This window comes from Zootermopsis nevadensis, unplaced genomic scaffold (assembly GCF_977971745.1).
Source record: "Zootermopsis nevadensis isolate Lab colony 2312 unplaced genomic scaffold, Znev_1.0 Znev_ptg000030l, whole genome shotgun sequence".
In the NCBI taxonomy this organism is placed as follows: Eukaryota; Metazoa; Arthropoda; class Insecta; order Blattodea; family Termopsidae; genus Zootermopsis; species Zootermopsis nevadensis.
Window position 1 is genome coordinate 14,155,592 of NW_028259162.1, and position 24,867 is coordinate 14,180,458.

Below are 24,867 nucleotides of genomic sequence, written 5' to 3' on the forward strand. Positions count from 1 at the left end.
CTACCAAAGATCACTCTCGTAGCAACCAATACTTTTGTCTCAATTTAATGCCTATAACCATAGAATTATATTACCTGATTTCTATCCGCTTTCTGGTGATCCATCATTCCTGTGTGCGAAGTTATTTTCATTTATCACAGTATTTCGTTCTGAGGGAACGCGTTTTATATTTTCTTAGTGTTTGGAAAATTGATGTTGGTTTGTGCGTTCTTTGATTATATTGTTTCAATTGAAGAAGATATTTACTGTCTATTGATGAGAGGATGATTGTGGACGGTAATGTGGAAAGAGAAATGTATTAAAGGAAACGAAAGTGAACTGTTTTATTCTGTACGACGGACAGAAAAGAAAACATAGGACAAGAGTGTTTTCTTTGATCAAGACCAAGTTTGCGGTTTGGAAGCGATCAGATGGCACCCCAGTTCTAACCATCTACTGCTTTGATATTCGCCATGTGGGATATATAAACCTCTGGTAGATTAGACAATCAAGTGGCCGAGATTCGAGTCGGATACGTTGCAAATAAAAGTCGTTACAGATTGAACTAGATTAATCGGTTGATTCCACATGGTTAAAAAATCATCAGCTGCCCAATTTCACTATATAGTTTCCGATGCTGCTTCAATTAAAATACTGATTTTCAATGTCCTGATGATCTCAATAGCATAAACGAAGATATTCATGAAACCTTTAGACGTAGCTTGAAATGAGAAATTAAGATCCAGACAATTTACTTATAAGTTTTTCATTACATTATTTAATCATTGTTTAATTATTATATAACCGCAAGCTCTTCGCCGTCAAACACTTGATAATTTATTTGCCATTTCAGAGGTAGAAAATCTTTAAGTTGGACTACGTATGAAACAATAGATAAAGATTTCACATTTTTATCTTCAGATATGAAAAAGTTTTGTGATTTAGTATTAAAATGTACATGATTATATCTTTGAAATTCGGTTAAAATCTCCTGTTTTACTTTTTTACGTTAGATTAAAGTTTTACATGTGACCTACAGAAAATGATCAATTAAGTTCTATATAGCTTAATCTTCATGTTTCATGTCGGATCTATACGACAGTGGGCTCATATTCAATATAATATACCTACTATCTATCTATATAAATATTAACATACATATCCATCTATGTAACCTCATTCTATATATCTCTCAATGTCATTTCTTTTACTTAAGAATGGGATTTGTTATGTTTCTAAGCTAACACAATAAATTTTAAAGCACTTTAAACATATACCATGCTATAAGGTCTCCTCCGGGCGGACAGAATGTAGGTTGTCGTGGCTGTAATTATAAAAAATTCATCTAATGCCGAGGGGCTTGGCTGCAGCCCGCATAGCGGTAGCAAAGCAGAATTGGTAGCTGCAAGATATTTATAATGTCTAGGTACACATGAACCGTAATAATACGACAGGGACTCATAATTTAAATTTTTGTACCACATTTTAAATACCGCGGTATTAAAAATGATGTGTGTGTTAGAAATTGTAGCTTTTTATATATAAGCAGACCATAATAATACTATACATTCTAATACAAACTTTACCATACTTACGGTAGGCTTATCTGTGTTAATACTTCCATTTCATAAAGCTTCATACAAGGCGGACTAAGTAGGTAGTCTCGACTTCAGAAACACTTATTTTGTGTGGCCGACACCCATGTTTTCAATATTAAGAAATACATTAAATTATATGTTCATTGCATTGAATATTTCTGTATTGAATGCAGCTCAGAAAAATACAACTGCTTAGTCCATTATCCAGGTTCTGGAACTAAGATCGAAATATTTGCTACAAGACAAGTAATTAACTTACAGCAAACCCTTTCAGAGCTCGGATATGCCGCCATTTTATTTCATCTCGCTACAGGTCTGCCCTAACTTAATGGTGCGGAGTCGCTCAGTTAGTCAAATCGAAGTATTTGACTGGAGCGTTCATGATAGGCCGCATTACCGTTAAAAAGTAACTTTTCAATAGTATTTAATTAATTATCTTCGATAAATTACTTAATTAATATCCATTTATGATAATCCGCTATTCAAATGCGCGTAAAACCTAACAAACGAAAACGGCGTAGCAAATTGTTATATACGAGGCGCGTCCTCAAAGTAAGTTTCCCTGGGGCCGTTTACAGAAACAAAACACAATTTCATGGAAATATGTATTGCAACAGATACAGCAAGTGTCCAGCTATTTTTCAACATATTCGCCACCGGAATTGAGACATTGGTCATACCGTGGGACCAACTTTTGAATACCTGTGTCGTAGAAGTTTGCCGCCTGGGATTGGAACCACTGTGTGACAACCATCTCCGCCTCTCTGTCATTCTCAAAACGCTGACGCTGACCGGACAGGAATTTCTTGAGGTGTAGGAAAAGATGGAAATCACTGGGAGCGAGGTCCGGGCTGTAGGGTGAATGATTAAACACCTCCCAGCTGAACTCCTGCAGGAGACTTGCTGTCCGTCGAGCCGTGTGCGGCCTAGCGTTATCACTGACCGCACTTCACAGTCGGCGGGAGCTGGAATAAGAACCTCCATCTTCAACAGCTGCAACGATGCTACTGTGAGAACGCGGGAGGTGCCGTTAGTGCATGCGCCATGCTACGTCATTGCTCTATCACGTACGCACAGTCGCTTCGCGCAATATAAGGTTTGCTAGCTGTGGGACGAGTGGGAAACTTACTTTGAGGACGCGCCTCGTATCTTAGAAACGTAATGCCCCAAACTATTTTAAAGGACATTTTGTGGTGGTTTAGTAACAGTCTACAAATAAAACGTTAATGACATTATACAGTAAATATGAAATTTTTAAATGAATAATGGCTACGCCTGTAAATTATATTCTGTTACCAAAATTTGTTTGTGATAACGGGCCTCTGTTAAGAATAAGGTATTAATCTAAAAATAAAATAAAAGAGCCTTTGAGTCAATATATTCTTTTACAATAATAGCGTGCATCAATCCATATCAAACTCTGTTCTTACGCAGATCTATATCGAGTGCGTAGTTAGGCCTGCGACAAACTTTATACAATCAAGAGATTCTTTGAACTTTTCCATTTCAATCGCGAACTCCCTCGTCATCAATTCAATTTATCAGTTACAGCAGCAAAAAGAGCAGAACCAAGAAGAAATCTTCTTTCGAGCACGGGAGCGTGATGTACGATATACACGCGTTACGCCGAAGTACTCGGCAAAGAATGTCTAACATCATCTGGAGAGCAATGTTGACATGCACAAGATGGATTCCCATGCTGCAGAAAACACGAAGCATGGTTAGCTCGGTTTGTAATCGGACGCAAATTGCTACACAAATACAGAATAAAGAGAAATTCTTAGGAAATTTTCTTAATAGTAGTCTAGCATTCATCATTACCATTTAAAAGTGCAGTCTACCGGAGCAGCAAAGGCGTTTGATTGCATTTAAAAATACCTTAACCCAGAAAATGTACTATTGGTATAGGCATAGGTCCAGATCACGTTACTAAAATTATCTGTATTTTATATAACAGAATAAAGAACAACTCCAAGAAGTAGTCTTTTGAGAAGCTAATAGCCGCTTAGCTGGGCAGTAAGTACTTGGTCATTTATTGAACCTGGAAGTTGATTAGCTTACTCACAAGTTATCACCACTGAGCGAGTTGAATTCAGTCTACTCCCTATTAAATTAGAAATAATTTAAATATTTTTCTCGTATGGGTGATCACCTATATGGTTTATTTAACATGATAATATTAAAAATAAACTGAATTTACCTCACCTTATAACCATCTCTAAATTTGTAACTACAATGTTTTCCCGAACGTTGGTTAACATCAAATATTCGGCGCTGCTCTAGCCCAGATATCGAAGTTGTTAATTAAATTTATAAGGCGAGTAGCTTAGTCAGTATGACTGACTAAGGGCGGGATGATCGGGGTTGAATCTCCGACAGGGCAGATGAATGTCTTCCACTCTCTGGGTCTAGACTGACTCTGGAGCCCACCCAGCCTCCTGTACAATGGGTACCGGGGGTCCTTCCCCGGGGGTAAAGTGCGGCCGTGACGTGATGCTAACAACTCATCCCCATTCAGTGCTGAGGTTAAGAATCAGTAAGAGCTATCTCTCTCTTGTGCAACTACATGACACGTAACGGGATGGCTTTTCCTTATTCATTAATTTTAGTACGTTAATCATTTTTATTTTCGTCAAATTTTCAACGTTGCAGACACAAAAGCTATTTGTGAAATGAAGGACGTCTCGCTGGGACACCGCTAGCTAAGGTTTTTATATTTTTGTCTGCCTCTCGCCTTTCACATTTACACAACTTTCGCCAATTTTATGAAATTGTATATGAAACACCTTAAGAATGTGAGAAACTGCGATACATGTCTCGCACTCACACCGGAATGTGTAGAAATATATTAAACCCACAGCATATAAAATCGATTTAGTTTACAGTGAAATAAAATACAGCAGTATTTTAATTTATATTCATTTAAAACAATAAAACAGCTTTCCGAAAATTTGTGAGATCTAAAACTACGTAATATTTATGATTCTTAGCTATTTTTGTATCCGATACAAAATTAAATTAATAGTTGTCATCTTAAGAAAAGAGGCAACAATTAGTTGTACAACAGACAAGGACAATGATATTTCATCTCTAACGAAATGTGGTTCATGCCTCCTAAACGGTAGGCCGCATTTATAACTCTCAAACGGCAGACTGACTTTCACTACAGAATTCTCATATTAACTCCTCAAACACATGACGAGAATACGCTATGACGTCTTCTCCTACGTTCTTCAAAAATTTACAGTCCTTCATCAGCTTTAATTCGACACTTACCGTTTGCAGTCCGGCCAACTTTATTACATCATAACTAAAACATCTTTTATTAAATATTCGAAATGGCTTTGTTGTTCTCGTATACCACAAAGCAAATAATAATAATTATAGACCACCATATGGACATTCGATCATTTAAACACAAAATAAGGCTGGCTGTTCACAAGTAGTTCAAGTGTCGATGTCGAATGTTTAATTTACGATATTATCCCAGAATTCGTCTAAATTCGCTTAAAAATTTACTAAAACACAGCTTGTCTTGGGAGCCTTAATTACGATTCAAACTATTGAGGATCAAGTTCAGACAGATTTTCCCGCCTCTTCGAAATGTTGGCACAAATAAAATGCTACTTCATTACTGAAGCAGGTCGTATGATGGTTAAAGAAGCATAAACAAAGTGAAATGGCAATTCTCCTACGTGTTCCTACTTCAATATTTGTTTAATATGATAATAAAATATCAATAACAAAACGGCTCTAATATTGCATATTGTATTCTGCATTGTGTTGATATAAAATCAGGACCGTGAGGACATTGCAAACGAGTGACTGTCTAAAGGTGACGGTATAGATTCTCCATTCAAATTAGGCCACATGAATAGAAGAACTGAAAGTTGTCATTAACAAGGTACATTCCTCTATGTACGTGACTATAATATTTATTTATATTAGCTAACGATGAACACAGTAAACACCATGTTATTTGTTTTAGAAAAAGGGAAGATTTAACTCGCAATTATTTAAATTAGGTCAGCAGTGACAGTCCAAAAAACCTTATACCTTCCATATAATAATTTGTGGCACGCGAGACAGACTACTTCATGAAGAAGAACAAAACGTCGCATTTTAAGGCAGGAAAAGTCACTTAATTTAATTTATTACAATTCATGAGTCTTTTTTCATAAAATCAAAGCCACAATCCTTTCAGGAACCTCTAATTTCAGGCGCAGTTGATTTATGAGTTCAGTAGCAGTGGCGCAAATGAGGGTGGAAAGACGCGAAGTAAGAGGCCACTGTCACTGACAACCTACAATAAATATACTCTGTTTAATAATACAAGCAAGCGTCCCCAGAGACGCTGAAAATAACTCATTTTCCCCACAACTCGAAGGAAACAAAAGCACATTTAACAAAATATGATATCCGTATTCTCAAATGTATATATTAAGAGACATGAAATGTATTTCTCGTCCATGCTTTATATTCCTTTTCGGAGTCTTGTTTTATATGCTAGATAGCATATTTTATGACCAAGAAACAACAGTTTAAGTTTGAAATATTTTATTACTTTGCTTTTTCTTTCTACTTTATTCCGTCCACTTTTTAATATCCTTCATAACTCGATACCGTGGGTTTCCAAGCTTTTGCTTTCATACCACATAAAGAAGTAATGAATTATGGATTAACAATCCACAACCTCCCCTGCACCTATTAGAAGTAACCAAGTGGATTAATAGTGAGCATAATGTAACACCAGAGATGTAATTTAGACCAGATGGTATAAACAATAGTTTGGTAACAAACTGAAATAATTAATTCAAATTCATTTCATGCCCATAAATATCACCGATTTTATCGCGGTCACAGATTATGCAAATGTAATTCAAAAGTGTGTCCTATTTAATGGTTTTAACTTCGATATTTATACTACTAAACATGGTTAAATTTATAACGTAGTTATTTACCATTATATAAGAATTACCAACCATTTATCGTTACTTACAGTGACAATAGGTGAATATTCCTAAACAAAAGATTAAATTTAATAATACATAAAAATATTTTCGCACGTCTTTGGAAATTTACTGTTCTGTGTTGGTGAAAAGAACGAAATTACACACAACTTATCAGCTAAAATGTTTAATTTATTTACTGTTTTAGTCTTTAAAACCGAAGTGTGACTACACGAACCATCCGGTTTAATAAATAGTAAATATATATTTTGAGGTTTTGTTTCACGCATAATTCTGAGCTTAAACAAGCATTATTTTCTTAAACAACGTTAACCACCTGATATTTTTCATGTATAAGTATGCTGTTTCCTTTGCAGTAAGGATTGAATTCTTAAATATTATTTACAGTTAGGGTATTATTTGACTAGTTGACCATATTATTAACTTCTCAATAAGAACAATGTTTCATGGAGTCAGACAGTAAGAGACCTAAGTTGACTGTGTTACATTTATCGCTTCTCAATTCTTTTTTTTGTTTTAATTCATTAATTAGGTAACAATCCGGCGGAATGAATGTCACCAATGCAAAATGAACAACATAGGCATACAGACAAGATGGAGACAGATGAATGCCTGATTTTAAAGTTTTTAAACATAAAACAGCTCCCAGTGCGTCATACTAGGTAGTTTGTGTAGGTAATGGAACAGAGTATTGCTGTTAATAATAAAAGCAAAGTTATATTTCTACTGTAAGACGTGTTCTGTGAAATTTTAATTGAAATAAAAAGTGAGATATGTAGTGGGTTTTATGTAAAATAAAATTTCTGTAATTCGAGCGTATCCGGAAATGAGGATCGGCGATTGGTCACTATCCTTAGAACGTCTAACGGAAAATACGAATAGTGTTTTACTAACGTCAGTGTCTGCTCATTCCACATTTTCTCTCTCTTCTATGTTCACTGGGATTGAGAAATAATGGGATTAACAAGTATAATTCTGTAATGAATGCAAAGACTAGAGCAGTATCTGGTTTGAACATAACCACAGAAAGACGGACATCACATTGCGCTTTAATATGTAATACCAAGCCAAAGTTAACAAGTTCCAAGCCCAGCAAGAGATTTGATGCAATGAACGAGAATTTTCTGGATTGTTTCAGTCCGTCCAAGCAAATGTCAATTAAAGAGACGGCAAGAGCTTTCTCCCATGTTTTCAACAATTCAGCATTCATAATCATATCCTTTTTGTACACACGACGCCATCCAAGTTTTGCAATCTGCGTGGCGTCGTTAAATTAAAACAAAGAACAAGAAAACCGAACATAAATTTAAGGCACTATAAGGATATGCACTGACAACGCAGTTGAAACTCACTAAAGTGTTATTTTATGATTAGCTGAGTTTGGAGTTGTGACGTAGCAGTTTCATTTGACTCTTTCTCTAAAGGGGCGTGATTCATGTTTGACACTAAAACCCCACAACGGACACCTTCAAAATTGTTGAAATAATATCCATCCACAAAAGAGTAAATTAAAACACAAATTATTTCCTTTTCACGTAATTTATGTTCGATCTCCCTTTCTATGGGAGTTATCTAATAAATATATGAATTCTGTAATTATTTCTTGGTAAATGAAAGAGATTCGAGGACAGGTTTCAGCTGGCTCACTAGAAAGACAGATTAATGGTGAGATTTTGTGAATACGATAAAGAATCGTTATATTCCGCAAAATGGGAGTAAATGTTTGAATAACCGAGAAACTACTATCTCTCCAAGAAGAGTTCTGCTCCATAGAATTCAAAGAGTATAGAAGCCGACTATTAGCATTCTCTATCGACCAGCGATTTGAACATTTGTTAGGGACTCCCCGTTCTTCTCCAAAAACGATACTGCCATCGCACCAAAGGTAGAACGTACCTCAGGGTTCGATTGTGACTTTGTTTCTGTGATGATCCTCGAAACAGTGTATCAACGTAATTTGGTTCTACATAATGAAAAGATCGCATGTCTGGAAGAGTCACACGTGGAGTGTCGTGTCTGAAACCAGTCGGTGTACAAGCACCGCCTATTTAAAACTTGCAGACTACCATCAAATTAATTATTCCTGTTCTCGTAAATTTATTTAACCTCTGTGCATTGTACTGTTTGCCCAGTACCACTCTGTCGATAACTCTGCTTACCCTTACCAGTCTTCATCGTCACATACGATAGGCCTCAGACATTGCCAGCCGGCCAACTGATGGGAAGGTAAAGCACTTAGATAGTGACCTTCTAACGTCAACTGATGCAATTCTAATGCTCTATTTGAGTAAGAAATTTCAATAATAGCAATGATAGTATGCACGAATACTGTTGTAGACAATTTGACGTACAGCCGTGCAATGTGTTTACGGCTACAACTTATGCTCGACAGGTGCTTTATCCGTCAAACTGCAGTATGTAAATGCCCTGTCTTGATAACTAAGGATTTTCGGAATCATATTTATATAAACTTTCATCATTGCTTTTCATGTACAGCTCACCACTAAAGTGTGTATGTCTAGTATAGAATCATTCTGTATCTAGATATTTTAAGTAATATTTTAAGACAAAGGATTGAATTTTAGAATTTTAAGTATGTTGCTTGTCTGCCTTGCTTAATTTTAAACTTCCCTCTTAACCATAGAGTTAACAAGTGAAAATGCGTTGTACTAAATTATCTTATACTTAAAATCTTATCTTGTACTTAAAATTCTGCAGAAAATTCGTACCCTGTCTCAAAGTAGACAGTTTCACAGTGATTTAATTAGCTGCATAATAAGAATTATCCTGGTAAAAGCGTTGCTCAAATCAGACCTAAAATTTACCTCACGATAACTCACTATCATAGGCAGGCACAGTTACATGTTTTAGAAACGTAGGACGTATTAGTTCGTAAAGACACGTTCATAACTTTGATTGTAAATCATTCATAAAAAGGTAATTGAAGAAACGAAAAGTAGCATTAAAGTTGAATTTAGGTAATTAAGATCTGAGAAATTAATTTGAAAATGGGTGGCCCAGTATTGTGTCAAATGGTGCATTATGCTGTTAGCTGTGTTTAAATTTCAATTTCTGCCACCAGTGTTATTCAGTCAGGGCCAATGCAATCCTGTTTCTATTTTAATGTTCGTGTAGCATCGATCTTTCTCGATTATTTTCAGAGTACGCGTTCAAGAATAATGCGACTTCAGCACGAAGCATCCCTCCGATATGTCTGCTTTGGTTGGTTATCGCATTTCAGACGAGATGTACTGAGTCACAAATTAAGCGCTTTGCTCCCTTCGTAAGTTACTTTACATCGTGAAACAACGTTTGGAAATGGACAGCAGAACACGCACATAGACTTACGTATTAAATATATATATATATATATATTATATATATAATATATATATATATATATAATATATATATATATATATATATTATATTATATTAAATAGGTAACATGAAGCGGTATTTAAAGACATTGTATACCTTCAAAGGTTATTTAATGTTTAAAATATGCGGTGAATTTGTAAAGTAAAATATAATGAAATCGTGGATACTTAAAAGGAAATACACAAAATATGCTTATGAAAGAGATTCTGTTTTTGATAAAGCCGTATCGTGTTTTGATATGAGATGTTTTTGTTCATTTATAACCCTCTGTGTTTATTTTCCGCTGCTAATATTATGCACACACACACACACACACATTAAGGTCACTCTAATGAAAGCCTACTATTGAATTTTCCTGTCCTGTACAATTTTCCAATATCCCAATAAGCTTAATGCAGGGCACTCGCTTCTATAAAACTAATTAGAGACGTTTACGTTAAGGCTGTCAGTGGATCTCCTGTATTTCCACCAATCAATATGACAACAGAATGTTCCTAGCTGCGTCATATCCCATACTGCATCATTCGTTGGGAACACATGAAATTAAATAAACTTTAAAATAAATAAAAAGTGTTCAAAGCAACCATTTCAGTAACAGGGTTTGATCGCTCTAATCAGATGTTCTCAACTTTCTTTTTATATGAAATCATATTTAGATCTACGTATCGATTCGCGGTCAGAAGAAGTTAGAAATAAGGAAAATTTATTCAAAATTCATAGCAAATTATCAAATATGCGACTATTAAGGTATGCTGATGCGAATATATTCGCACATTACTCCTTCATTTTAGTTAATGCTTCAATTATTAGTGAGACACAGGTTTTGCTAGAGTAGCATTTCAATTTCATTTACTTTCCGATTTGCTCTCCATGTATTTCTTCGCGTGATTTCGTCAGTACAGATCTTTCCTGTTCTCGATTCGACGTTCATTATCTGACAGCTGTTTACAGCGATATTTAATGTAAAATAATTTTTTTTATCAAAACTTGTGTTCTGATTTCAGGTAACTATTTATCACACAGCATAAGAATATTATAAACCATGAAAGCGATCATCACAACACACGTGGGAGGACTGCAAAGCAAATTAATTTATTTTTATGTTCTGTGCTCTGCTTGGGTGCCATCACTTGGACAAGGTATATGAAACTGTCTATTGTAAGAGACCAGAATTTGTAAACCGTAAAAGAAGAAGAAATTAAGAAAAAATTCGGATTTATTTTTAGGTTACCTAGGCTATGTGAACGGAATCCAATGACAATGGAAAAAATAGTATACAGGGAATTTTCTAAAAGGATTCCTGGTCGATTTGAAGGTGCTATACCGACAGTTGCTTGGAGAGGTTACAAGAACCTCAGTGAGGATAGTTTAAAATTATGGCGAGATTCGAACCTTATATTTCACGAGACTTACATAACCTGAACCTACGCGACGTAAAGAGAAAGGACAGGAGAAGAGGAGAAGAGGAGAAGGAACGTGGCATAAATGAGGCTTCACATAAATTATTTCGAAAAAAGGCATTGACCGTTCGAAGTGAAAGATCTCCTATTTGTCTGATTTTAAGATTCCGCGGTAATTCATTTTTGATGTGGGTCGTACTTTTGGAACTAGAAGTTATCCTTCTGTTACATTTCATGTAAATCAATACTGACCGTGTGACATAGGACTGAAGTGTAGCTCAGGAAACTACCAACAGCTTTTGTAATACAAATTATTTTACAGATAAAAAACCCCACAATTTCTTTTCGCAAACGTGACAGATAGTTCGGCGTTACTCGATAAAATTTAAAAATTTTGCACTTTAAAAACAAAGATTCCTACTTTACAAGTTATTATTTTCAAGTAATATCTATTTGAAAAAGTTTAATACAATATAATCAGTTAGTTTTTGAAAACAAAATTCGATCGTGCAATGTGAAGTATGCCTAAACAAGTCTTTGGGCACATTCATAAAAATAAAAGTATATTGAAGATTAATTATTCACGTTGAATGTAGTCTGTCTACAATAATTATCTGTTTATGATTCACAAATCATAATCAAATACAATATAATATTCGTAATAATACCTTTAACAGGAATGTAGAATAATATGAAATGTTCATTTACCTCTTGCGTAAGATAAAAACATTAAATCAGTTAAATAATATAAATATTGTGGGAATTTGTTTAAATATATGAAGTTAATTTCATTTCATGTACTTCTTGATAATCGATAACGTTGCCATTAAAACTGCTCCTCAGTTTCAAAGTAGAATATACAAATTACACGTTCATAAGTAATGTAATTGACACATTTGGATTAAAATTCGCCAAACAAAATAAAGTCAAATAATTATTAATGGGCTATGCTTTTCACATTTAAAAATCTCTAGATAGAATGAGAATAAATTAAAATAATTAAAGTTTATAAGCTTTTATTTTCATTCCTGAAACAAACTTATAAATCTTAAATATATCTTTTTCCTGTCCATTCAAGCGTTATCAGGTTTTATATAGTTTAATACTGAATGAAGCAAGAGCTAGAGTGGACTTAGATTACCAGTTTTTCCTAAAAAAAAAACATAATATTTCCAATTTATTATACCGTTTCTTATACGAAATCGGCCTCGATTTGTGTACTGAACACCCATATCAAAAAAAGTACCCTGGCTCACGAACATAAAATTTATTGACCAAACGATCCGCCCGTGAAAAAGTTTGGAGACCCCTCACGTACTCCACAGAGAAAGTTTCATGCGGGTCGGTTCTGCCCATTAGAGGTCACGAAACTTCCGTGAATATTAATCACACTCAGCGGTAACCAGTAGGGAATCCGCGAGCCAAATGTAGCACGCAATTTAAAAGTAACATCTGATACGCGTAACGAACTATTTTGTTTAGTTATCTTTCATATTTATTCGTCTCTCTTAAAAAACGTGGATTACATTTATTGTTAAGTACCGCGAAAAGATATTTATAGCTTCTTATAATGTCTTCACTTGCGGGCTGTGCGAAGTTAAAATTTATTCTGGAATTATTAATGTTCAGGTATTTAGTAGGACTCCTTGGATGGGTAATCGGCTTATTGCAAGGTTTTCACCGAAAAACAGCACAACGTAAAGAAACGTGTACACACCAACATGCTTTAAGACGTGTTTTGGAACCACGACTCCAGACCGAATGCGCCTCCGATCGAAAACATGTTACATGTATTCAAATTTGACGTTCACGAAATAAATGTGTTTACCTGCGTGAAAGAAGCTGTTCACGTCTTGATCAGGCATTGAAAATGGATTAACGATGTTTTTAATTCCTATGCTAGATATAGGCATTAAAACTCTCACACTGAATAATAAGAACTAATATAGTAGTCTTATATTTGGAATCAGAAAACTAAAAATTTAAATTTCATGTTAAATATTTTATAATTTACGGATAAATAAAAGTTTAAATAATAATCTGTAACTCGTGAAAATATTTCTGTAGAAATAAATTTCCACGACTTAAATATAATTTACTTATATCTATTCTCTCACTGCCATTAAGTTAGTTACTAGGCATCTGCATTTGTTAACAGTAATTTTCTGAGTTTCAGTAAATTTAATACCAGAACGTTTTTCAATTTCAATATATTCCTAATAGGCTGGAGTAGGAGAATACTAATACTTAAAAATGAACAATATATTTAATCTTTTACTCTAATTCACAGTTAAAGTAGAATATCTTTTGTTGAAAAATTAGACCTATTTAAGCTGCAAGTCACATATTTATGCATTACCACGGTTCACGTTTTCTGTAAAAATCTAAAACTTGACTCCTGATAAAATATTCTAATCAACAATTTTCAACAAAATAACAGCTAACTATTTAAGTATAAATAGTTGTAAATTTTAGATATTTGAAATATAAGTGTTACTATTATTTTAAAATGCATGTTAATTGCTACAAACCCTTCTTATTAACCTTTCGTAGAAATATATATTATTAAATACCGTGATAAATATATCGAAGAATTAAAACACATATTGATATAAATTTCTGTCTTCGCCATTACCAATTCATAAGTAATTGATCCTTTAATTATAACAAGATTGTATCTGTGCCACCACGAGTAATCATGTATAAATAAATACCTGCTACTTATTTTTATAAGTAACATTAAATCCTGTTGAGTTTATCAATGGCGAAAAATTATGCTTATATACAGCATTGTACCAAAATTATAAAGTAGTATTATAAAACATTTAGGTGGTTATACAGGGATATATTCATAATATACTGTAATCAATAGTTAGAAAAATGTTTGCTGTGGCTATTGACTACATGCAGCAGGTGGTTAGGGTTACAGTACCTTGTAGGTGGCGAGGTCCTCAACCACACAAGCGAGGGTAGCTTCCCGGGCCACAGGGATTGTCACGTTGTTGATCGGCTGTCCGAACTTCGGGACATCTGGGAAAAGAAACAAAACACGATCAACTAGGTTATTGGAAAAAGAGTTTCTTTCTGTCTCAATTTGACTTCTAAACGAATAATATCATCTAAATTCCTGGTCACGTCTTCTGGACTTCCACATTTGGTGCCATCATACATTGTGTTTCAACATTTACACCAATTTCCAAGTTATTTTGTTCTCGGTGATGTATTTAATCGCGTACGTCCCATAGGAGTAGAATTATTTCATTTATTTCTGAAGTACGTAGACAATCTTATTCTCTTTACGCTTCTCTTTCGGAGACAGGTCACAGAAATCATCAGACTTTCCGCTGCCTGCAAATCATCACAGTAACAGAATCAAAGCAGGTCTCAATAATCAGTACCCAGATGAATGGTTCTTCATTTTCCAGTATGTTTGCAATATTAGTTTGTAAAATATTAAATGCCAGGTTTAAGTGACTGGAAGAATATGTAAACGTCTCCAAACATTGTTGAAGTTTTCTTATTTGAGGGAACGGAGATGCCAACAGTTACATTAAAAATGGTCATAGAAGCAGAAACCTTTATACATAGCCTGAAGAAATTAGCACATTGAATACATGGCCGCCAGATACAAGAACGCTGGCCTTGTAATCCTGGGGTCTCGGGTTCGATTCCCGACTGTGCCCGAATTTATAACTTGTGTTGGGCAAGGTCGTGGTCTAGGCAACACGGAGTTTTCCTCCGGGGGCTTCCCCGGTTTCTCCGTGGCATCCCAACAATTACTCCATTCACACACAGAAGAAGGCAATGGCAAACCACTTCTGGATCATCTGCCAAGAACGTATATGAACAGGTCCCAGTCCGAGAAAAGGATGGAAGGATCCTGTTCATATGGACCTGTCGTCAGACAGAACACTAAATCAATAAATAAATAAATGTATATTCAGTTTAAATTTTATTGATTCAAATAATTTTGTGTTTGTGGTAATAATCGAATACAACCCAAAACCTATATTTTATTTTCCCATACGTTAAGTTATAAATTTGTAAATTTTTTAGTGATAAATAGGTTACAGATTTCACAAGTAACTGGGAGACTTGTACAATTTATTGAACAATCAGCTACTTAATTTAGTGTGATTATTATTATTTCGGCAACAAACCCCTTAAACTTTACTGACACGAATGTCATCCATAACTTACTTTTACAAATTTATCTTAGTCTGTAATAGATTTTTGAAAAAGCATAGTGACTGAAAGCCACTTCACCAAATACAACCACTTGTTTATATTTATTAGTTGTATTTTGATTGCTTGATGTCAGAATTATTTTAGCACATTTATTAAGACGGGCATAAAATACTTAATTAGTGACTTCTCCCTTTTAAGTATTTAAATGTTTCGTAGGCAACGTTCTTCAATAAAGGACAAATAATTGGATTTTCATTATACAGAATATCAAGCAAAGCAGACTAAAAAAAGTTAACGTAGATGATATCTGAGGATCTCTTGGACGGGTATGAAGTTGGCTGCATTTTAGGAACGCAGCAACGTTCAGTCTAATAAATATCAGAGAAGCTTACTGCCTCTTCATCAGGACGATGATTTTACATCCCAGAAGGCAGTCATGTTCATAAATCTATGCACCTAAAAAGTAAGATTTCAAACGAGCCTGAAGCACAAAACAAAGATTCAGAAACCATTTCATTTTAATCAGCTATACGTCAAGTCCGTCTCTATGAGTGGAACTCTAATGGAAGTTGGAGGCTTATGGGATCCATGATTTATAATGCGTACTTGTAGCAGAAAAAGGGGTAAAATGGCGAGTGAGTGAGCATGGGGTCGTGCATGAGGCACAACGTTAAGGTGCCGAAGTGATGCATTGGATCGCGTGTCACGAGCCCATCTCCTGCCCGGCCGTTTGCTTGCAAGGTGTTGGTTATATCGAATACTAAAAAAGATTAATAGTGGACGCAGTACGAGGTGGGTTTTCTATACCTAGTTCTTTGTGCGCCACCAAGAAGACTTCTTTTCTTGACTTGACTCGATCAATCTACTGCATCGAACTCTCTGCAGAAACTACAGGATGTTTATTTTCTGCATGTTTGTTATTCGTTTTTATTTTAAAACTTCAAGGCTCCTATAATGATTGTGTTCTTTATGTGATGTCTAATATTAGATTAATGGATAATAAATGAGAACATATAGAAGCAAATCAAAGTCTAACTTTAGGTAACAGGTTTGTTTTTTATTCATAAAAATTCTTGAATCGAAGCAAACTGCTAGAATATTTCAAGATTGCAATAGTTCATTCATAGCTAAGCTGCATGCTGCTAGAATTACAAAAATGTTACACATACAGATTCCTGAGGCTGGCGAATAAATAACTTGACAGGGTTTTCAATGTGTTTTTAAATTACTTTATTTCATAATACACTCTCTTAGATGATTTTCTATGTCAGTTTACCGTAAGAACGCGATCTATACTACGTGTTATTCCAGCAAATATTTTATACGTTACGTTGTTGAAGAAAAAGAGGAAATTATTAAAATTGAGTCTGTTCCAACATTGTTTCTATAGCGGTCGCAGTAGTTTTTGGCCGGTGGAATAGGAGCGAGTCACTTCTACGATAGTATAATGTTTCGTCTGCCTCTAGGAAGGACGAGGAGGTTATCGGACTCAAAGTCCAAACAAAACAAATATACTGACCTTGCCACCTCAAGTACACAGAGCTCGGCTAGCTTCTCAACCTGCCAGAAACTATTGCGCCGACTATATTAAGGAACTGTATGCGGTCGAATGTAATTGGCTGTATTCTAATGAAATTTTCTGCTATAATAGCCTATACTTTACTGGACTGCTATATTCTAGAGTGGACCCAAATCAAGTATGGAGCCACTAGTAATAGTAGTAGTCTATTATTATGATACATTGGGCAGGAAATTGTTTTGCTAATATCAGGGTATTATCGATGGTCTACTGTGTGAAACTGAGGGAAGTCACGAATGGAACGAGGAAAAATATGTAGACTCGAGTATCGATCTGAAAAATGTGTTGCAATTGAAAGCACCGACAGAATAAATATTATTTCTCAAGTACGAACAGATGAGAGAATATGAAAGCGTTTATATTTTCAAAAGCAACGGTACGTTATAACTACATGGTATGTGTCTTGGCTGGATAAGTTTGTAAATAATAGTTTTTATTTACACAACAAATTTACCCCAAATATAACAGTCGTAGAAAGAGATTCCGTCACTCCATTTTCGTCCGAAAATATATACAGTACAATTTGAAAAAAATATGGACTTCTTAACGTGATGAGGATGACAATAGGCTTCATGTATCATTTTGAGTCCTCCACTGGACAACCATCTCAGGCCTGAAGTGCGTTACTTATTTTAATTATTCACGTTTTGTTAGAATCCTGAATACTTATGCCCACATAGATTTAATAGTGGTCACTGATGTAAAAACGCATTAAAGATACAAATATTGTGTTTCCACAAAACGTATGCACATTGTGACAAAAGACAGTGGCGCCATCAAGAAAGCATCCTTAAAAATTAAAACCATTGAGGTTCCCGTCAAAACGTAACTCCTTACTTTTGTAAGTACAAAGTCAAACACAACACGTTAATTAAAACATCGCCTTGTCCCGTGTTCTAATTCATACAGGATCCGGCAGAATTATCTAACGGTTCTTAATAATTAGTTAAAGACATACACCGCTACGTTGTACACGTAGTACTGTTATAAAGAATAGTGGTAATCTTGTAATTTAGTTCAGTATGGAGCGTTGGACTGTACAGGAGCGCGTGACTATGATAGAACAGTCAATTCGAACAACGATTACGACACACATCGACAATTTCGACGCCTGTTTAATCGACGGGACGGTCTCTGTCACAAATCAACTGGATCATATTCCGTTCGCACATCAGGAAACATTGTAGGAACGTTGGTGGCAGCTGAGCGTAGTCCTAGACGTTCAGCAATAAAACACGCTTAGGCGCTCCGAAATCTTGCCGAACTTTACGACGAATTTTATACGAAAATATACACTTCTATACTTACAAATTTCAGGTCGTCAAATTACTGACCAAACTTGTGAACAACGTGTATTTTGATGCATATTTTCGTTGAATTTGATGGATGAGAGGCCAGACTTCACAAAACAGTTTGTTGATAAGTGATAAAGCGAACTTCCACCTAACCGGTGCAATGAATATATTGAATTTTCGTTGCTAGCCCATGGAAAATACACAAAAACTTCAACAGTGGCCTTTGCACAGTTCGAAAGTCACTGTGTGGTGAGCTGTCTCGTATGTTTGGATAATGGGGCCTTATTTCTTCACGACGACAATGTTCACCCCGTTAAAATCAATGCAGAGCTAAGGAAACATACTTGTACATTTTCTGGTTGCAAGAATAAACTTCTACGCCAGCATGAAGCTTTGTGGTTCCAGCAACACGGGACCAGAGACCCCACACTGCTCGCATAAGTAATTCTACCATTCGCAATTTATTCCCGCGGAGTATAATTTAACGATTTACACACGTGTCTTGGCCACCTTGTTCCCTAAACTTTCTCCTCCACACTTCCTTTTCTGTGGCGGTTACTGAAGAGCAAGGTGTACGACACAGCCAGCAACCCTTGACGATCTTAAAACACGAAGTAGTGAAGAAATTGAAAACATTCCGGTGAAGATGTTGGAGCGGGTATAGGGGAGCTTTCCCTCACGTGTACGACAGTGTGTGTCCAGTCTGCCGGTTATCATATGAATATTTTCAGAAATTAGAATAATAAGAATTAATATGTCATGTATTTAAAAATTCGTCTGCTTGTATACTTCATATTAAGCCTCAAACTTAAATTAACGCTGTCACCTCAGAAGTATATTTATTTCGAAAACCATTAGGTATTTCTGCCAGTGCCTGTATAATAGCAGCCCTCTTGTAAATTTGTGACGTATAGACTACTATAAATGCGTGTAAAACATTCAGGCATAAGGGGAAATGGAGGTATAGCTCCACAAATTCTTAACTTCGGCACTATATGGAGATGAATTGTTAGCTTCAAACCCCTCCTGTTTCACCCCCAGGGAAAGAAACCTATCATCGCAGGATACAATGCTTGATAGCCTCAAAACCCGATCTGAAAATTCTGGTGAAAAGAGAAACCCAGCTTCTCCGGGAATCGAAACTCGGTCACCCAGCCAGCAGCCTATCACCATATTGACTAATCTTCTATAGCTCCTGCGATATTGTATAAGTTTTGCATGTAAGGATTCCACTGGTTCTACCTGGATCAATACAGATTTGCCCTCAGATACAACCCCTATGTTCATGTATGCCAATAGGGGTTCAATAGAGAAGCGATGTTGAACCTTAGGCTTCTACTGCAATATAATTAGGTAGGAAGCTAGATTACTATAGGCTGGCTGGCTACCACGTCGAGACTCGGAACCAGATGACTCAGATGACAATTGAAATTCACAACGCCATACATGGAACACAGCCATTAGGCTTTATAAAGGCAAACTAGAAACAATATCTTTAGCTCCAAATATGATAAATCAGGGTGTAATAATAACATTAAATAAAGAAGAGGACTTAAGTCTATTCAGAATTTTAATAGGATTTGAGGTTCTCACAGCGGTATCTTCCGCTTAGCGACCACCATGATTATGGAGGCAACAAGGACCTCTCAAAGAATAAACTACTACTAAATTACACCGAACTACTACCCAGAAGACAATAATTTTCTGAAGTCAATAAATGTGCTGTATGAAGCAACATGTTTTCTAAGTGGACTCCTAACCTCAAAAAGTTAATTTTTTAACCTTGCAGACAATGACAATACAAACGGAATTCTAAGGTGGTGATGAGGTGAACAACACTAATGTGCCTCTCAAAAAGCATTACAAGTCCCTGGATAAGGCTACTTCTACATTAGTGTGCATTGGTCAGCCTAATTTCGTGACCGAAAATGGATTTTGTGTTTGTGAATTAAAAATACTATTTCTATACTGACGTAATTACTACGAGGTTCATCAGACAGACAATTGCAGAGATCTAATGAAAGTAATTACTAAATAGGAAATTATAACTGCTTCTAGTGTAGATCTAAACCGTGTTATTGGGCGGTGTTTTGGGCAGAAGTGTCTGAAATTACCAGAACACACAAGACCATTTATAGCCGTAAGTGAGGGTAGAATTATGATGGCTGCATTGAGAACTTTCATCTATATTCCTTGTGAATTTATGCAAATCCTCCCCTGTTTATATTTTGGGTTATCGAAGAGAGGAAGTTGGTTGTTCTAAAACAAGAGTGGAAGGAAATTAATTCAGGCTGGTTTATTCGGACACTAATAGGCCTGTAATAATATACGCGGATACCAAATCCTTTGCGCGTTTTTTTTCACATCTTACTTCATTATTCCAGACTGCACAAAGACGGTGGTGTTATATAAGAGCTATCAAATGGGAAATTTCGAATAATGCCTTTTTCCTGATCTATGCTCCATATGTATCATGGGTTTAATTATGAAATATGAAATGACTTTGTTTGAAGGCTTTGCTTTCCACATTCAAGGTTACAAGAGTAGCCTCATTATTAGCATTCATTTACTCAGATTCTACGACAACACTATATAAGCCGTGAATTTGTAAACTTGCTGTGACATCACTGGAGAATCATGTTCAGTGACAATTTCTATGACAAGGTGTAACTTATTACCATTTCATTTTATATTTGAAGTTAGGATATACTGTGGTAATATTATGTTAGCAAATAATTGTCAGTCTTGGCCAATGCTTGTTATATACGATCCTAAATAAAAATTATAACAAATCGTTGTTAGTGTTGTCAGTTCTTGAAGCAAGAAATGACATCAAAGAACAATGAAGTTCTTGGTCTTAATGTTAAATTTAAATCGAAATATTTTATTTGTCAAATTTAGTTCCCCTTTTCTAAACATGGTAATTCACATGACAAAACATTTTAATTTATATCAAATGAGACGTGTTTTTCACTGACATGCAAATAAAGATATAATCGTCGCTGTTCTTTGTTACTGAAGATATTTCAAGAAAGGCTGCCACCTCCACCAAAGGTCAATACTATGAGCAGTAGAGGAGAATTCTGAAATAGCTTTCTCACTTTTACTTAGGAACTTCGTTTTACATGCAGACAATTGACCCGACACGTGGTGTTTTAGATATATTGATAAGTATTTTGCAATGCTTCTAATTGCGATAGTGTAATAATCTAACTTTTTATCTTCAGATTGTCAAGGAAGCGTTAGCTGCTAAAAGCGACAGTGCCTGCTCATTCTACTGTTGAATTGCCACACAATATCCGTAATAAGTGGCTCGCTACTACCACGCTTATTACACTTTGCACTCCAAGTTTATTAGGCTCCGTGTCAGGCAATGTCACTTGGCATGTCCCACAGTAGGAGACATTCATAATGCCACGATTTGTTTTGGCGCTAGTAAGACAGAGACAGAGAGAAAGATCATGAACTGACGCAGAACTCATAATGCACATTGTTTCTCGGTGTGGCTCGTCTACCCAACCTGAAGCAAAGAGACAAACTTATTGCCCGTACAAGTCACCAATGTGCAGGAATTATTTCACGACCTTGTGCGGGATAGTAAGTGAAGCCAAAAACATTTATCTTAAATTTCACATATTTTTTAATACATTTTCGTGGTTAAATAAACTACTTCCGTGTCAAGCAGATTTGTAGTAAGCCTAAAAGAATTTAGATAACTTTGACTGTACGAACTATTTTCGGGCCCTAAATACTCTTGGCCTGTGCCTTCGAGTGTTTAAATTCGTTTATAAAATTGGTTTAAATGTCAATGAAATATACTTCGGGCGTGTGTCGGAAATCCAGGAAATTTGGTTCCACGTTAAACTGTGTGGTTGCAACAAGATTGCCACTGTCACAGAATGACAAGACCCACAGGAAGTTTCCGTGTAGCTTAATTTCCGGATGTGATGACTATGGTAGGACTCTGAATATGAAAGACCTTGTACACCGGATTATTTCTATACAAAAATCTATGAAACACGTTGACCAATATGAATGACCACTAAGTAAATAGGGAGTGGACTGCAGGCTGTTGTAGCAGTTTAAGTCTGCCTTTACTTCTGTGGAAGTTCCTTGCAAAATGCCAGCTTAAAAATGTGAAAGGTGCTGTGAAAATATACAGGCCTGTTCTATTTTCATAATTGTACACTTCGGCATAAAAGGAAATAATTAACAACGGCAACGTGAGTGTAGGGTCTGTTAGAAATTGATAGGCTGCAGCAAAAATTGTAGCAAAATTCTAGTAGTAATTGTAATTATACTGTCATTGGGCGGGGTGAAAGCAATTCTAAATTAGCGTATCTTAGAATGTTCAAACGGGATAATTAGCGCTTGCACTTACAGGTTTTTTGAGGGTTCCTTAGCAGCTCTAAAAGAGTTTTGGTCTTCTAGTATAGACCATCAACTCCTCCGCCCCAAATTTACTGCTCATTATTTAAACTCTCATGTCATCTGATGTCGAGTATGGGCTTAGTGCTGTACTTATAGACTGTCAAATTATATTCCCCAAATTTTCGAAAGAAAAATGTCACAAACAGATACAATAAGTCGTGTTAAATTGTGACAATAATTTTAAAGTGTTTAAGACCATCTTATACTCCAGTTATATTCATCTTCTTCTTCTTTTAAACATTATGAACAACCTATTGTGCCCTATATATAATAAGTATTTAATTCAAGAAATATTAACGACATTGTTCAATTAATTTTATTCTCGAAAATCACAATTATTTTAATCCATTCAAGTATACGAAAAGAATGAAAGGGAATTAAATGTACGGAAGAGATTTAGAAAATATTTTAAAAGCCACAATCATCTAGAACTGCGACTCAACCTATGGTACGCGAGTCAATGTTGGGTAGTACACGAACTAAGTAAGAAAATCAAATTAGTTTTCCCTGAACGCACTTGGTTATTGGTACATTTATTGTGTTAAATTAGAATTAGTGGTACGCCAGCGAAAGAAAGTCGAGAACCCCTGATCTAGAAGATGGCCGTCTTCACCCTGATAATAGAGGCGGCAAGGTAGGGCCTCTGAAAGGTGGTAAACTTCTACCAGACTACTCGGCGCAACAACCCAGAAGACAGCCATCTTCAGACAAACCGCCGTGAAAACCTCAAATCCTGCAAAATCAACTTTCTGAACATGACACGACCTTTTATTAAAACAATTATGCCTTCATTACCTCTTATTTGTGTTTGGCAATTGGTATCTTTTTACTTTATTTCAGGAATGAAAGTTCAATGTGTATTCGAGGTTTTTAACATCCCGAAAAATTATTATTTAAAATTTCATTTGTTCATTTTATATGAATCCACTTGAAAACTCTCGTACAAAAAATTATGTACTTAAAACATTTTGAAGTAGTGTGGGGTACATGATAAATCAAGAATGTGGAATAATTATGGTGGGAAATTCAGCCTACCACTTTCCTAGTGCTTCCAGTATGAAATTCTCCCATTGTTATCAAAACCCCTTAAACAAAATTTTGCCCATCAAGTGCTTTTTTAGTTGTAATTAAGTTTGCTCAATAGGCAGAATAGATTTCTTTTCTTCACCGATTCACTCAAACAATATTCTCTAGTAGGTATTCTACGTAATACAAGCCCCAATCTTCCGTTCTGTCTTCCTCCAGTAAATATTCTCCCTCCTTCTGCAACCTTTCCTTTTTCTTAAGCGCATTCAGTGGCCCATGAAATGCGGCTTGTTGTCATAATGAAAAGAGGTTGAACGTTCCCCTTCACAGTTTTTAGCTTACACCGACATAGAGGGAGTGGGAGGAGAAGATAAACATGGATGTGCGTTAGACAGAAATGACGCTATTGTGATAGAGGAGGATTCTGCACTAATACAAGCAGAACTTGATTCAAACTTTAAATCCCACGTCTTTTCTCCATTAGTTGACTTGGAATGCTAATGAGCCTCTTGGCCTAGAGAATTGAGCGGGAGGGGGCAAACCATTATGTCTAGGTTCTGTGCTGCATAAACAGCCAAAGATGGAAAAGGTTACTTCAATTAAAACTTAAATCTAATCTCGTATTTAAAGGCAGGTTACAAAATTTAAACGTAAGATCACATGCACTTTTATTGAGAGGCAAATTTGAAACGATACCGAAAATTATCGATCGAATTGCGTCTAATAACAAATTAGGAAATATACGCATTGAGTAACAATTTCGTTGCATCAGCAAGGATTTTACTTTTGTTAGATAAAATGTCGTTTGTAGCTTTTTAAACATAGAATAATCATACTAAATACGTTTCCGATTATTTTTATTTTTTAATTTTTGCAACAACGGCTAAAATCAGGGATTGGTTAGGCGCATGACACCTCTCCGATTGGACGCTTACCCAACATACGTCGTCATGAGAGATAATCATCATCACGTGCTGTGACATCACCAACATCCCCGCCCATTCTGGAGATAGAACAGGC

General features: G+C 35.6%; 1 protein-coding gene across 7 annotated transcripts in view; it reads right to left on the reverse strand.

Moving 5' to 3' along the window:
* Positions 1-24,867, reverse strand: part of LOC110831813 (neurotrimin) — a 478,509-nt gene that overhangs the window by 172,059 nt on the left and 281,583 nt on the right. For all 7 annotated transcript variants that reach the window (XM_022068236.2, XM_022068235.2, XM_022068242.2 and 4 more), the window contains one exon: positions 14,261-14,358. In XM_022068236.2, the coding sequence (XP_021923928.2) occupies positions 14,261-14,358 (98 nt within the window). The remainder of the gene's footprint in view (positions 1-14,260; positions 14,359-24,867) is intronic.